This window comes from Aspergillus campestris (assembly GCF_002847485.1).
Source record: "Aspergillus campestris IBT 28561 chromosome Unknown P168scaffold_15, whole genome shotgun sequence".
In the NCBI taxonomy this organism is placed as follows: domain Eukaryota; kingdom Fungi; phylum Ascomycota; class Eurotiomycetes; order Eurotiales; family Aspergillaceae; genus Aspergillus; species Aspergillus campestris.
This window is the reverse complement of record NW_020194350.1, coordinates 266,548-280,750: the sequence shown is the minus strand read 5'-3', so window position 1 is coordinate 280,750 and position 14,203 is coordinate 266,548. Positions and strand designations below refer to the sequence as shown.

The window sequence follows — 14,203 nt, the reverse complement described above, 5'->3', positions numbered from 1 at the left end:
GGACGAATGACGGAGAGAAAGAAGAGGAAGAAGATGAATGGAGAAGAACAATGAGACGCGATGCAACGTCAATTGGATGGAGAAATCGAACAATCGGTCCGTATTGCCGGGGGGTATCGGGCGGTCAGTGCCTCACCGCCTACTAAGATCGGTAGTCAGGCACTCAGGCACCAGGAAGTCAGGCAGCCACACATAGGTGCCTGAGTTAGGGCACGGACATCACCTGACGCATTCTTCTCTCAACTTCGTGTTTACTGGGTATAATGGTGAATAATATACATTAAAAGAGTTAAATAACAGATTAGGCATCTTCATCATACGGAGGCAAGTATCCCTCATCCGCAAATAACTCCACCAGGTGATACCGTCGATGCGCCGTACATAACATGATCCAGCCGTTGACAAAGTCCTGTACGGGATGGAGGAGGGATTCTTTATCTTGGAGGGTTTTGTACACGGACATCAACACCTGGAGAGTATAAGTTAGCTTCAATCCCTCTATGTGGACTGTCAGATGGAACCGACCTTGGGAGTATAGCTGGTAAGATGCCGTAACACATCCAAATAAGTCATGTTATGCGTCTCTGCGAAATTCGACACAAAATTCCCCTTCTCGTCTCGGATCACAAACTCCTTATAATACGACAGGATGTCATTGGTGAAGTCGATGAACGTGATCAGCTCCTGGGTAATCGGAAAGTATTGCATCAAGTACTTGTCCTCCGGGAAGAGAGTCTTGGGCCATAGCATTGCCACCAGGACTTCCGCAGCGCCGACTTTCCCCCGGAGAAACACAGGCATTAAGCTCGAATCGGCAGGAAAGGTGAAGCGGGTTTGTTCCATCTCGTGTTCGATAATCCGCCCGTTTATATAATCGAAGATCGACTTGATGATGGTCGAATGACAATACGGACCGTAATACCGAGCCAGATATCGTAAATGGCTGTCGAATCTGCTGAGCAGGGGGTGTTTATGGCCGTTGTTCATAATAAAACTGTAGGACGTTAGGATCATCAATAAAACAGTCCTTGATCAAGTGAACATACTTCTGGCCAAAGCACCGCAGCTCCTCCATAAAGTCATCGGCAATATCATCCACCAGAAACATGTACACAACCTGTATCGTACAGATCACTCGAACCTCAAAAGGCAGGGAAGTATAAGATTGCTCGACCAGCGTGGAAGAAAGCTTGAGGACCTTTTCCACGGCTTTCTCATTCCGTGGCCCAAGATTCAAACTCTTGAAGTAGGTCCACGTTGCGACCTCCTGCTCATGGTCTTTGAGAAATGGTAGGGAGCGGTCGAACTGGACATCGTCCAGGAAATTCCTGATGAGTGATTTGACGACCTCTGTGTGGTTGGCCTTGTTGATTTCAAGGCCATGGTAGGAGAAGGCGCTTTCTACCTGTATGGACTTCATTATAAAGTGGTATGTATGAATATTTGGAGTCTGGCACGGATTGGGGGATGTTGCTTGGATTTTATATAATTATTTGAGTGAGCTTTATATACCTGATAACTATTCGAGTACCGTAAGCTTTATATATCCTAGACTCTATTGATAAACAGCAACCTGTAGAGCTATCCCACACGCGAATACCCACAATTCATGTAAGCCTTCCCACCCTGGACAGGTTTCGTGATGTCTTTACTGCAGTGGTGTCACCATTGTGGAATGTAACTGGCTCTACCGAGTTACATGGCCCCAAACACTATAATCTCTTAGTATAAAGTTCGAGGAAGTGGATAATAATAGAACTATATCATTTAATATCTTCCAGCCATATTTATAGATTATAAGCCTCGATTGCTAGAGTGCGGACAGCCTGGAAGCCCCGGACGCCCCCCCAGACGGATCGGTTGGGGCCGGGGGCGGGTCACTCCGAACGGGGCTGGGCGAGGATCAGGATTTGTTATCTTATAGTATAGATTCCTATGTGCATAGTATAACTATAATATATGTTCGAAACTGGTGTGGATCTATAAGGATCCGCCCCCAAACTAGCCGTTAGGCAGGTATTGACACACTAACATTAGTGATTACAGTGAGATTATCAATCTACACTAGGACATGCAATCGAGCTGACATGTTCAGTTATGAGCCAAGACATAATTGAGCATTTCATTATAACTTATCTTCGCTACACCAATATTGACCAACGTTGGCATAGCGCTTAACTGACTGATATCAACAACTTACTTTGACCAATATAGATGATGAGAAAAGAAGAAGAGAGCAACCAAGTTACTTGTCGAATCTAGATAGCTAGAACAATTACATTCATATATCAATCTGATATTGAATCCGCAATCTGACCGGGTTCGGTCCGAGACGGATTCTGCAGCCCCCAACCGGCCAGAATGGGGCCAACCCCACCTAGAATCCGCCCCAATCCACCTGAAGCAACGCTGTAAGCACTGCTGGCTGACGATGGTTTAGGGTTATATGGAGCTGCATAATCTAGCAAGACCTATCTAGCAACCATACAGGTCGTGTAGAAGGATTACGAGTGGCTGTGGAGAATAGGACCCAACTATAATGATCTAGACCAAATCTAATACAAATTTCTAACTCACCGGGTCAGCTTATCTCTTGTAACTCTTGGAGAAGAGAGGAGCTCAGATAGTTTGGGTCCAGTTCTCAAAAACGAGACCGTCCTGCCTAGTGGAAGACGGAGATGCTTACTTCGCCTGTATTATAGTAAATCAACAGACAATACAGCTTCAATCGTGAAAGACTGGATAGATTTACTACTCCTTGTCCATGATACTGTGAAAATTAGCAACATCCATCCAGAATCCATGTAGTGCTACTTGATGAGGATTGTCTTTGGCTGGGTTGATGTTGATGCATAAGACCAACAATGACGTCATAACCAATCCTCAGGCACCAAGCCTAGACAATACACACCTCAGGCATAGACATCAGGCCAAGTATCTAGGGCTAGGGCAACCCCGTCAGCTGACCATCAATCTCCCCCTAGTCTTTCTGCAAAATCTCTCCTTCTCTCCTTTCCTCCTCCATACATATACATTCTCACGCAAGCCACCCCTGCGTCTGTCGGACTTTATTGTCTATGGCAGCTGCATTGTCTTATCTATATTATATCTTATAGTATGGTAAGAGCTTGCCAGACCGTGACCAACCCGTTTGAGGGGCTCATGATTATAATCTGAATGGGCTTCCATAGAGCGTTGGGACATTCTTTTTTATCATTATTTTTATTTTTATTTCTGTTTTTTATTAGTATTAGTATGGACTTAGTGGATTTAATACATAGTATACTTTGTAATTGAACGGTATCATATCCAATGATAATAATATTATATACTCAACATACTGTATATCCAACATCGCAAATCTATCAACAATCCAAACAAATAAACAAACCGACCAGACCAGCTGGTCTCCCCCCAATCAACCATCTACTCCAAATCCCCAACCTCCCTCTCACTCCCCAACGGCAACTTCGTAAACACACTCCTCGACCACCCGTCCGCATCAACAACAGTCTCCTTCACCAACAGATACCCCCCGAGCTTGGGCAACACAACCGACCATCCAACCCAGTACACCGCGCCCAGCGCGAAGATCGCCACCGCCACCACGCAGTGCAGGTAGTACGGCAGCTCCTTGTAGACGTTCTGGTCTGGCGTGGGCGGCACGTACGGCGCGACGACGAGGTAGCAATTCGACAGGAAGAAGAAGATCGTCACCGGGAGCGTGGCTCTGATTCCTGGTGCCCAGTCGGGGAAGTTGGTCTTGTGCGTCAGGTAGATGTAGATGAGGCCGCCGGAGACGAAGCAGTTGACGATCGAGAGGGGGTAGGAGATGAGACTTGGTTATTGTTAGTTTGGTGTCTATTGGGGAGAGGTGGAGGGAAAGGGGGGGAAGGGAAACGTACTTGACGAGGAAGTTGTAGGCGTCGCCTGGCGGAGGAGCAAGCATGATAATGACCGACACAACCCAGTGCTCGAACAGTCCAGCCGCGGGGGCATTGAACGGCTTGTTACTAGCCCAGAGCTTGCTGAAGGGCAAGATACCCTCACGGCCCATTTCTTGCACAACTATAACAAACCCATTAGCCATCATCTCAAAGAAACCCCATAGAAAAGAAGAAACATACTTCGTCCCTGCGAGAAAATCACAGACAACACATTCCCAAACGCAGAAAGCGCCACAAAAACAGACATCACCTTCTCCGCGCGCGCGCCAAACATGTTCCCGAAGAACGTCGCCGCGACGGTCTGTCCGGATTCCAGGAACTGCGCTTTCGGCACAGCCGCGAAGTACGCGATGTTGCAGAGCATGTAGAGAATGCCGACGGCGCCGATGGCGAGAGGAGCGGCGATCTTCAGCGTGCGGGTTGGGTTCTTGGTTTCGCTTAGGGCCTGTATAGCTATTAGCAACTTGTTCCTTTTCCCAGACTGTTCTCAAAATGTCTGTCGGTGTATAGAAAGGGGAGGCGGGGGGGGGGGCATACATAGTTCGCGTTGGAGTACCCAATAAACGACCAAATGACGTTATACAAAGCCATCACAATCCCATACCCACTCCCCGTCGTCCCCTCAAACGCATTGCGGAAATTATGCGGCGGGGTCTCAAGATGCATGCGCCCACTAAGCGCAACCCAGCCGGCCACAGCCACAAACACGATAATAACGAGCTTGATCACACCAAGCAAGTTCTGCAACCGCAGACCCCACTTGACGGCCGTGGCGTGGATGAGGAACGCGGCGGTCACGCAGGCCAGACCGATCCCGCGCTGGTTCCACCGTCCGACTTCCACGTCTGCTGCGTTCAGGATGTATTCGCCGAAGACGACGCTGTTGCTGGCTGCCCAGCCGAGGAGGACCACGTAGGAGGCGAACATCGCTGTTGCGAGGAAGCGGGGCTTTTTGAAGACGTATTCGAGGTAGTTCTTTTCGCCGCCATTCCTACATCCTTATTAGTATGCATGTCCTACTCTCCTCTAGAGAGATGGAAGAGGAGGAGGGAGGGATATACTTAGGAATAGCAGTCCCCCACTCAAGATAAACCGCCGTCCCAGCCATCGCAATCAACGTTCCCACAACCCACATAATCAACGACAAGCCAACACTCCCTGACAGCGAGAGGATAGTACTCGGGGTAGCGAAGATGCCCGTGCCGATAACGCGGTTGAAGATGAGGAACGAGGCGCTGATGACGCCGATCTGGCGTCTGTCGTCGGGGGTGGCGTCGAAGACATTTCCTTCGTCTTTTATAGTTAGCTTTGTTCGTGGAATCGGTGCTGTCCGTAGTAGAATCGGTGATAAAGAGAGGGAAGCATACAGAGCTGCGAAACACCGTCCGTTCGGCGCGGCGCGTCGTCGACTGGCTTCGCGTCGGGTATCAGACCCTTTTGGTAGGCGGATTCGGTGACCGCGTCGGTCATTTTCTTTATCCTTATCCCTATAGGGATTTGTCTCTGTGTAGATGTATAGACGTATAAACGTAGACTCGGTAGGCGTTTCCGACTGAGTTATATACCGCTATCGAGTCGTAGCGGGGATAATGTAGTGTATGGTGTGCTAGGGTTAGTTTTGATGCAATCCAATCCCAGACAATAGTGACGTGTATATAGACGCAAACGAGCGATCGCGTCTTCAATGAGTATATAGTAGCCAGAGATGACTACCAGTCGCTATACTCGGCAACGGTTAACTCTGACAGAGTCAAGAAGAATAAAGAATGAATGACAGACGAAAGAAAAGAAATTGCCCGCAAGCTCAGCTTGACAGCCAAATTCGCCATCAAAGATCCCATCCATCTGTCTACCGGCGTATATACCCACCATCTAAAATCCCTCAGCCAATTATAAGCCCCATGCAGAATTCTCTTCTCAGGGCCCGAAGCGATAATGGCAAAAGGCGCGGTCTTGGCTCCGTCGGAGGCTCCACTTGACCCAGAGTCTGCCCGAGTCCCCGATGGCCCATGACACACAGAAATCAATCACGCCATCGCTGGGTTAATGTTGACATTGTGTGAATTCTACGGAGGCCGTAGTTGTGGTGGTGGTTGTCAGACCCACTGGGTTAAGTCTAGTCTGTCACCATATGTAAGTAGTAGGTAGATGTATAATGGATTATGTACTATACAATCCCACGCGCATCAGCAGTCAACCACATCAGATAATTCAAGTCAAAACCTAACACCGGATGACCCAAGTCATCAATCATATCCAACCTGGCTGGCAGTCTGTATCCCATCCCCCACTAACGCCAAATGAACAATGCATCCTGTCCGGCGTATATCTCGTAGTCCAAATAGAAAAAACAGCAAGCAAATAAAAGCATCGTCATTACATATAGTCGAAAGCAAACCCAAAAGACAGACATCAGCGCAGCATGGTCCCGCATGCTGCGAGGGTAAATGAGGGTAACTCTAATCGGTGACGGCAGCCATCTATCGAGACGGGATGCCGGCCGGGGATGCAGGGGCCGTGTGTGACGCCAGCCCCTTGCTCGGCCCGCTCGGCGGCGTATGTCGTTTTGCCAACACGGCGAGCTTCTTCCGAAGGGACGCCAATCGCGAGCGGATGCTAGACACCACTAGACACTGTGAGCGGGTTTGTTTATATAGAAAATGAATAGATAGGGACATACGTTTAATAACCACCTGGCGGTCTTCCGTCGCTCCCCCATCAGGCCGGCGATCGCCCTTGGTCGGCCGCGCATCGTCCTCCTCATCGAGCACCGCTTCTAGCATCCGTATCGCCGTCACGTAGGCTATCTCGCACCCCGCTAGGTCCTCGCTCGTAAGCTCGTTGATCGCTGCCGCCCGGCTCATCTCGAGTGCCCGGTCGTACATCAGCTTCTCTGCCGTCACCCCAGGGCTCACAACCACGTCCATCGACCCCCCCGAGGCCATCGTCGAGTCGACCGACAGGTTGCCAGGGTGGTTCGGGTGGTCCGGCGGCAGCCGTCGCTGCCCCTCAAGCAGCTTCAACCGCACGAACTCCGCCTTCTCGAGCACCTCGTTGAACCGCGAGCGCACCCACTGCACCACGTTGTTGATGCGGTTGCCCACCAATGCGCTACTAGAGTCGTTGCGCGTGGTCGCCGCGTCGCCAAACGAGTCGCCCCGGTTCTTGCGGCTCCACCACGCCCCCGCGATGTCCATCGACTTGGCCAGCAGCGACAGCGCCTTGACGTAGAGAACCAGCGCTTCCTCGGACAGCGTCACCACCGCGTCGACCGTAAGCCCCCCGTCCGTCGAGTCGCCCGCGTCCCGGTCGGTGGCTTTGCCCCGCGGATCGGGCGGCTGCATCGACGGCGCCAGCGGAATGAGCTGCTTGTACTTGACTTCGGCGAACCCGTACACGACGTCGCTGCGGGTAGCACATTCCTCGATCGCCTGCACGATCTTGGCCTCCTCATCCATAACCGGCGTCGCCTTGGGCGACGAATCGCCCACGAGCATCATCTGCGCGGGGGCGGACGGGTACGCCGGGAACGGGTTGTACGCCAGCGGGGGCGACCGCCCCCCTTTCGAGATGGCCATCGGCGGCGAGAACCCCACGCCGAACAGCCGGCCGCTGGCCATGTTGAGCGCCTTGGAGATGGCCGACGTCGGGCTCGGCGCGTACCGCCGCTCGTACGAGTTCTGCCGGACGTGCGTCGAGTCGACCCGCGACCGTCCCGGGACCACCTGCATGGCTTTTCCGGGGGTCGCGCCCTGCGGCGAGGTCGACACGGGCGCCGACGTGCCTTGCGTGGTGGACCGGCGGGGCAGTGCACCGCCCCCCGTCTGTCCCCCGCGGGGATACGCACCGTGGATGCGCGGGTTATGGGCCAGCTCGTCGGCAAAGGCATTCACCTCGACGGCCCGCTTCTCGACCACGACGTAGTCCCGTTCAAAGGCGACTTCCTGGGCCGCCCACTCCCGCTGCTCCTGGGACGGGTCGGTGGGCTGGTCGGCCGGCGCGGATGTCCCGTACGTCTTGCGACTCCGTTGGCGCTCCACGGCGGTGGCCGCCGCGTGGCGATCCGTGAACTCCTGGCGTCCCGGGGCGGTGGCCACGGCGACGGGATTCGGGCGCTGTGGCGGCGTGGAGGGCGCAGCCCCCTTGGAGACGGGGCGGTCGGCACTCCCGACCCTGCGCATCGGCGCCGACGCGGGCGGGGTCCCCACGCGGGCTTGCTGCGTGCTATGCCGCCGGGACGGATATCCAGTTGACTCATCCCGTCTCTCCGCATACGCCGCTGCCTCTTTCTCGCGCCTCGAACTAACGGGGGTGGCTGTCCGAGGCCGAGAAGCTGGCTCGCCCGGCTCGGCGGCAGTCGAGACCTGGGCGGGCACGTTGGACGTGTCGTCCGAAACAATGCCCGGAATGGGTTCCTCGAGGATGGGGTTCAGGAAGAAGTCCCCAAAGTTCAACCGTTCGACCGGGTTCTGCTTGAGGAGAGAGCGGATCAGGGCCTTGATCTCGCTCGAGATGGGGTTCTCCTCGGGGAATTTGATGCGGTCCTCGCCCTTCTCGATGCGGTGCAGCAGCTCGACGTGGTTCGCGGCGCGGAAGGGCGGCTTGCCGACGACCATCTCGTAGAGCACGGTTCCGACGGACCAGAGATCGGCCTTGGCGTCGTACTTCTCGTATCGGAGGATCTCGGGGGCCATGTAGAGGGGCGAGCCGCAGAGGGTCTCGGCGAGGGACGTGGCGGGAAGCGAACGGGCGAAGCCAAAGTCGGCGATCTTCAACATGGGGAGGGATTCCAAGCCCGTGGTGGGCTTGTACGAGTCCTCGCTGCCCTTGAAGGGGACGACCTGCGGCTTGGCGTGCTTGTAGGAGGACGGCGACGGGCAGAGAAGTAAGTTCTGGGGCTTAATATCGCGATGGATGAGATGTCGAGCCCTCAGAAATTGGAGGGCACTGGCCAGCTGCTTGAGAAAGTGGCGGACGATGACCTCGTTGAGGGCGCCCCCCTTGGGGTTGGGGTACTTGGCGATCATGTCCCGGGTGTAGCGATGGTCGCCCAGGGTATCCCGGCGCTTGATGAAGAGGGACAGGTCGCCGAGGGCGCAATACTCCATGACGAGGTGGATATGGGAAGTGGTCTCATGGCAGTCGATGAGGGCGACGATATGGGGATGGTAGAGACCTTTGAGGATGTGGATTTCCGAGGAGAGGTTCTCCCTCAGTTTCTTATTGAGCTTGGATAGGTTGACGGACTTGATGGCGACGTAGGTCCGTGTTTTCTGCGACAAGCCAGCAGTCAGCTGCGAATCCGATGGACGAGGCTCCGGGGGAGTGTCGGGACTCACGGTATGTACGCCTTGGTAGACTGTGGCAAAGCTTCCGCGGCCGATCTCATCGAGTCTCGTGTAGCGGCCAATGGCCAACTCGGTCCGGGAGGGGTCCTTGGACCTCCTCGAGGGGTGTGCCGACGACATGACAGCAGCAGGGCGTGGGCGGTGTCCGAGAGGGAGATCCGGAACCAACGAACGCCCCCGTCTCCACACAACTACCTCAACAGCAGAAGCGACGAGAGGGAGACGGATGAGCCCATAGGGGTGTCAATAGAGTGATAGAGGAAGGCAGAAGCGGGTCGATCAATGCAGGTGAACTGAACGAAATGATGTGATTGTATGCGGAGGAGGGAGGAGGAAGGGTGGATCCGGTCAGGCTGAGATATGAGTCAAGCGAGGGACAATGTTGTCCGTTCTGGATGAGATGGAAGGAATTCAGAGTTAAAGTCGAGGAGTCAGTCTGCGGCGATGATAAGCTCTACTGAGAGTGGAGATGGAAGGGTGACGATGGAGTAGACAGCGCAGTAGACGCTGCAGTAGATGGAGTAGTAGATGGAGCCGTAGAGGTAGGACGTGATCGTAGAGAAGTGGAGAGTAGATAGTGTAGTATAGTCGACTAGAGGAGAGTATAGTCGAGGAGAGTCGAGTAGAGTAGTATAAAGTAGAGTCAAATAAAGTAGAGTCGAGAAAGAAGAAGAGGCAAGTAGAGAGAAAGATGATGTGATAGGAGTTGAAAGCAACAACCAAGGATCGGAGTCGAAGGTAATGTGACCGCCGATAACGATCGTGATGATTAGGCGGTCAGCGGGTCTCTTCACCCTCTATAAATACATACTCCCTACAAACAATCAAATATATAACAATGAAATTAGAATAAGAATATTTGATTCAAATAATAGACAAGATAGAACAATAATAACACTACACTAACACTATTCCATCCCCCCAACTTATACGATTCCACCTATTCAGACCTCCCAGACTCTCATTCCATCCTCAAATGCGGAGAGATAAGCGGTGGAGCCAGGCATCCACCACCCAATCACCATCAGTGCCTGGTTATGTCAGCCCAATACCGTACGTGACCTGCCGCGCCACCGTGATTGTGTCATTAGTATAGACGCCACTCATTCTGTGAGGGAGATCGTGCTATATTACCTACAGGGAGGTATATAGGTAAAAGGTAGGTTGATAGGATGCTTATGATATAATCAGTGGACGTATGAGTAATGCGACTGACTGACGGAGTATGTATCATACCTAAGTGTAATAATACCTTAATACCGTAAAGAGACCAGGTGACCTTGCCACTAGCTACTAGTCACTGGATCGACTGATAACGGTGGCGATCCTGATACTTCCTGGTACTTGCTGTGCCTACAATTGAGTACCTAGTAGCAGGTACCTAGTAGGTACCTAGGTACAAGGCACTACTTACTACCTACTACGAGACTAGAGAATACGACGGAGTAGAACGGATCCGATTCAACGATAGTTCTATCTATATGCGACTCCAGTGTATCAGTCTATAATCAGGCCGGTCATGTGCTCCATGTCTCACGTCTCGTCTCGTCGTAGGTAGTCGTAAGGAGCCACTCATACATCAATCTCAGGGGGAAAATATGATGGAAAAAGGAAGAAAAAAAATAATAAACATAATAAAGATAGAAAAGACAAAATAATGAGATCAGGGAGAGAAGACATGTGAGGAGAAATAATAAACAGGGGATATAGGAATAGGCATAGAAAAGATAAGAAAAGAAGTACAACCACATCCTCAAGCCGCTAAAGCAAGAACAAGGATATCATGAACAGAAATCAACCTACTGGACCAGTCGCTGCATGTTAGGTACCCAGGTAGCCCTGGTACCGATGTAGGTACCTAGTACTAGTAAATACCTAGTGCTAGACCAATCATAATCCCAACCCTCGCACCAACAGCCACAGCACAATAGGCACCACCACGTTATCGTTACACCCCGTCAGGATCGCTTCCGTCGCGCTCGTCCCGCCCGCCGCCAAGACCGCCTGCAGCACCGCTATCGGCCAGCAGACGGTGGACGTCTCCGCTCCGGAGACAGACCAGTCGCCGACGGCGAGCCACGCCCGCGCAGCCAGCAGCCCAACCGTCACCGCTGCGGCAAAAGCCAGACTGCCTTCGAGGGACTTCCCCCCGCCCCAGAACCACTTCAGTCGGCCGATGCGCCGGCCGACGAGCGACGCCGCGGCGTCGCCCATCCCCACGCACACGATCCCGCTGACCATGCTGACGTCCCGGGACACGACCTCCCAGCCGGACCACGGCAGATCGCCCGTCCGCGGCAGGTCGGCCAGCGAGAGCCAGAGCGGGATCGAGCACCCGATCAGGAGGAAGATGTGGGATACGATGACGGGTCCGCGGTGGTCGCGGCCGTCGACGTACGGCGCCAGGAAGTAGGTCAGCGGGCGGGAGATGGGCGGGAGCTGCGACGCGCGGAACAGGTCTAGCAGCAGGAAGACGGTCAGGACGAGGGCGAGCGCTAGCGCGCAGAAGGCCGGGTCGATGTACACTGTTGGCAGGAACATCAGCACCATCATGCCGTGGAAGACCTTGCGTCGCGTGTCGACTTCCGCTACCGCGCTGAGCTGCAGCACTACGGCGAGGCCGGCGAGGATGACGACCACGCAGTAGGCTGCGATGAGGAGGCGCGTGTTGGCCTCGCCGAAGGTCGTCTGCCGCAGGCGCTCTACCCACCCGAGGGTGCAGGTGGCGCCGTCTAGGTCCGGGCGCGCAGGTAGTGCGACCCAGTGGTCTAGATTCCACATGAGGGTCCAGAATCGCACCCCAGAGATGTTCCCGAACAGGTAGCCGATCGCCCAGCCGAAGGGTTCTGCGCCTGACAGGGCGCGCTGCCCCACGTACCGCCGGACGGGGCCCATTATGGTGATGACTGCCACGGCGTAGGCGTAGAGCGCGTACAGCCATCGACGCACCTGCGCCTGCGGCACCGTCAGGGCGAGGAACGACGCCAGCCCCGGGGCCATGGAGCGTTTGCGTCGGCCGCTGGGAGTGGTGCGGACGCGTGCGTCATCGACGCTCGCGATGGTGTGGCGGCGCGACGTCACCCGGGGTCGCTTGGGGGTCGCTCCGTTGGCGACGCCGTTCTGGGCCGCCGGTGGTTCGGGCGCACGGGTCTTCGCGCGGTAGTCGTGCATGGTCCGGCGGGGGACCAGTTTACGACCCTCGAGGCTGTCGCTGTCCGACATGGGTTCTTCCGATGACCCCGCGCGACTCAGCCTCTGGCACAGTCTATGGTCGATGGCGTTTAGGAGCCCCTTGGGCGACTGCGCGCCGCTCGGGGCCCGACGGAACTTCCAGGTGGGAATCCGGGCCAGGGCCACCTCCCAGCGGAGCACCTGGCGACACGAGACCAGCAGACACAGGCCGCCCAGCCACAGGAGGGCCTTGAGGATCTCCGCCTGCGGGGAGGCGGCGTATAGAAACAGATTCATTAGCGCAGCGGTCAGCAGCTGCAACTCCGCGGGGAGGACACTAGTCGTCAACAAGAAATCTAGAGTGGGTATCAACGCTTGATGTAACGGAAAAAGAAGGGTCAGCTGCTCGGCGCTGAGGCCGCGGAGCGAGAGGGGGGTGGGAGTCGTGTGGTCGGCCGACCACTGCTCCGAGACGAGCACCGGGACCAGCGTCACCATCCAATGGGCCACGCTGCCGCCGTGGAACCACTCATGCAGCGGCACGACGGGCGTTGGCAGGGACGCCAGGCTCAGGAGAATATTGGGCAACACCAGCGGCAGGTCCCGATGCGACAGGGAGAGCGCCACGTAGACGGGTAGAATAACGGGGTATAGCAGCGGGGCGGGATCGAAACTGGACGGGATCGCGAAGCTCGAGAGTTTGGACAGTCGTAGACGGCCTCCCCGCCTCAGGGGATAAGCCGCATACAGCCCGACGACCGTAAGCACATACGCCAGGAGCTCTAACCACACAGCATCAATCAGCAAATCATCCTTCCATTATCGCGCACATAGAACCAGGCATACCTTTCCTCCACGCCCAAGCCACAGCCCTCACGCTCTCCGGGCGCAGCACCACCGCCCCCACCGACAACAGCAGGGCGGTTTCCAGCAACCTCCGTAGAACCTCCAGTCGTCGTTTCCGAGACGCCTTTTCTCGCAGCTCGCAGGCTTCCAGTTCCGCCTCTTCGCTGGAGCTCCGACGCGAGCTCCGCGAGCTCCGTGAGGTGGACCGCGTTTGGACGGGGAGCCACGAGTCGTGGGGGTAGTCGCCGACCGCGCGGAGTCCTTTGCGCGGTCGCAGGGGCGGCGCGGGTAGGCCCCTGAGCAAGCCGGTGCTCTCATCGTCGGCCTCGGTGCCACTGTCACTGGAGGTTTTGGAAGCGTAGAGGGATGTCCGGCGGTCGGTCGGCTGGGGGTCCAGGCACTGGCCGCCCTGGCGATGGTATGGGTGCGGCGACCGGGATAGCCGTCGGAGAGGGTCTGGAACGGTGAGGCCTGGGTCTGGCGAGTGTCGCGACCTTTCTTCCTCCTGGCTTTGTGAAGAGGCCATAACCCCATGAATGTGTGATGGATCGAGATCTAAGACGAGTACGTCATGTCGACGAAACGGGGGGGCGGGATGCGAGAGGGGATCGGAGAGGAGCGGAGGTCGTGTGAGCAGACCGACGGTAGATGAATAAGACTAGACCAGGGACATAGTGAGACTGATCTAGGTGGAGAATAAAGTTAATCAGTTCGTGCTGTGAAATTGCAGATTTCTGTAAATTTCAGAAGCAAGAAGCAGAGACGAGAGACCGAATGGTTCGCTGAGAAGTTGGAGTGAGAAACAAGTCGGACTAAGACTGATGCGGGAATCACATGTCATCAACAGGATCAGACCGTTTGTCATTTACTACTATGTACCGTAGTATCTCC

At 54.9% G+C, this 14,203-nt stretch overlaps 4 protein-coding genes across 4 annotated transcripts; all 4 read right to left on the bottom strand.

The window, feature by feature from the left end:
• Positions 1-301: 301 nt before the first annotated feature.
• On the bottom strand, positions 302-1,611 carry P168DRAFT_300084 (terpenoid synthase; the record flags this gene model as incomplete). The annotated part of the gene is made up of 4 exons (XM_024838389.1): positions 302-469; positions 526-994; positions 1,047-1,401; positions 1,593-1,611. The coding sequence occupies 4 exons, from the start codon at positions 1,609-1,611 to the stop codon at positions 302-304; spliced, it is 1,011 nt and encodes a 336-aa protein (XP_024688887.1).
• A 1,744-nt stretch (positions 1,612-3,355) lies between these two features.
• On the bottom strand, positions 3,356-5,417 carry P168DRAFT_276181 (high affinity methionine permease; the record flags this gene model as incomplete). The annotated part of the gene is made up of 6 exons (XM_024835542.1): positions 3,356-3,838; positions 3,906-4,068; positions 4,128-4,392; positions 4,485-4,938; positions 5,009-5,240; positions 5,315-5,417. The coding sequence occupies 6 exons, from the start codon at positions 5,415-5,417 to the stop codon at positions 3,427-3,429; spliced, it is 1,629 nt and encodes a 542-aa protein (XP_024688886.1). The 3' UTR covers positions 3,356-3,426.
• A 1,010-nt stretch (positions 5,418-6,427) lies between these two features.
• On the bottom strand, positions 6,428-9,415 carry atg1 (serine/threonine protein kinase ATG1; the record flags this gene model as incomplete). The annotated part of the gene is made up of 2 exons (XM_024836204.1): positions 6,428-6,573; positions 6,628-9,415. 2 exons carry the CDS (start codon positions 9,413-9,415, stop codon positions 6,428-6,430), a joined length of 2,934 nt encoding a protein of 977 aa, XP_024688885.1.
• Positions 9,416-10,735: 1,320 nt separating this feature from the next.
• P168DRAFT_276174 (putative phosphatidate cytidylyltransferase) lies at positions 10,736-14,152 on the bottom strand. The gene is made up of 2 exons (XM_024835541.1): positions 13,313-14,152; positions 10,736-13,248 (listed from the first exon to the last, which is right to left on the bottom strand). Exons 1-2 carry the CDS (start codon positions 13,836-13,838, stop codon positions 11,186-11,188), a joined length of 2,589 nt encoding a protein of 862 aa, XP_024688884.1. The 5' UTR covers positions 13,839-14,152; the 3' UTR covers positions 10,736-11,185.
• Positions 14,153-14,203: the final 51 nt, after the last annotated feature.

What these genes read in the sequence shown, in the direction of transcription:
- P168DRAFT_276174 (XM_024835541.1), bottom strand. Translation starts at nt 13,838, where the DNA reads ATGGCCTCTTCACAAAGCCAGGAGGAAGAAAGGTCGCGACACTCGCCA. An exon ending in GGCTTGGGCGTGGAGGAAAG is followed by an intron (nt 13,249 to 13,312) that starts GTATGCCTGGTT and finishes CTGTGTGGTTAG; the next exon opens with AGCTCCTGGCGTATGTGCTT.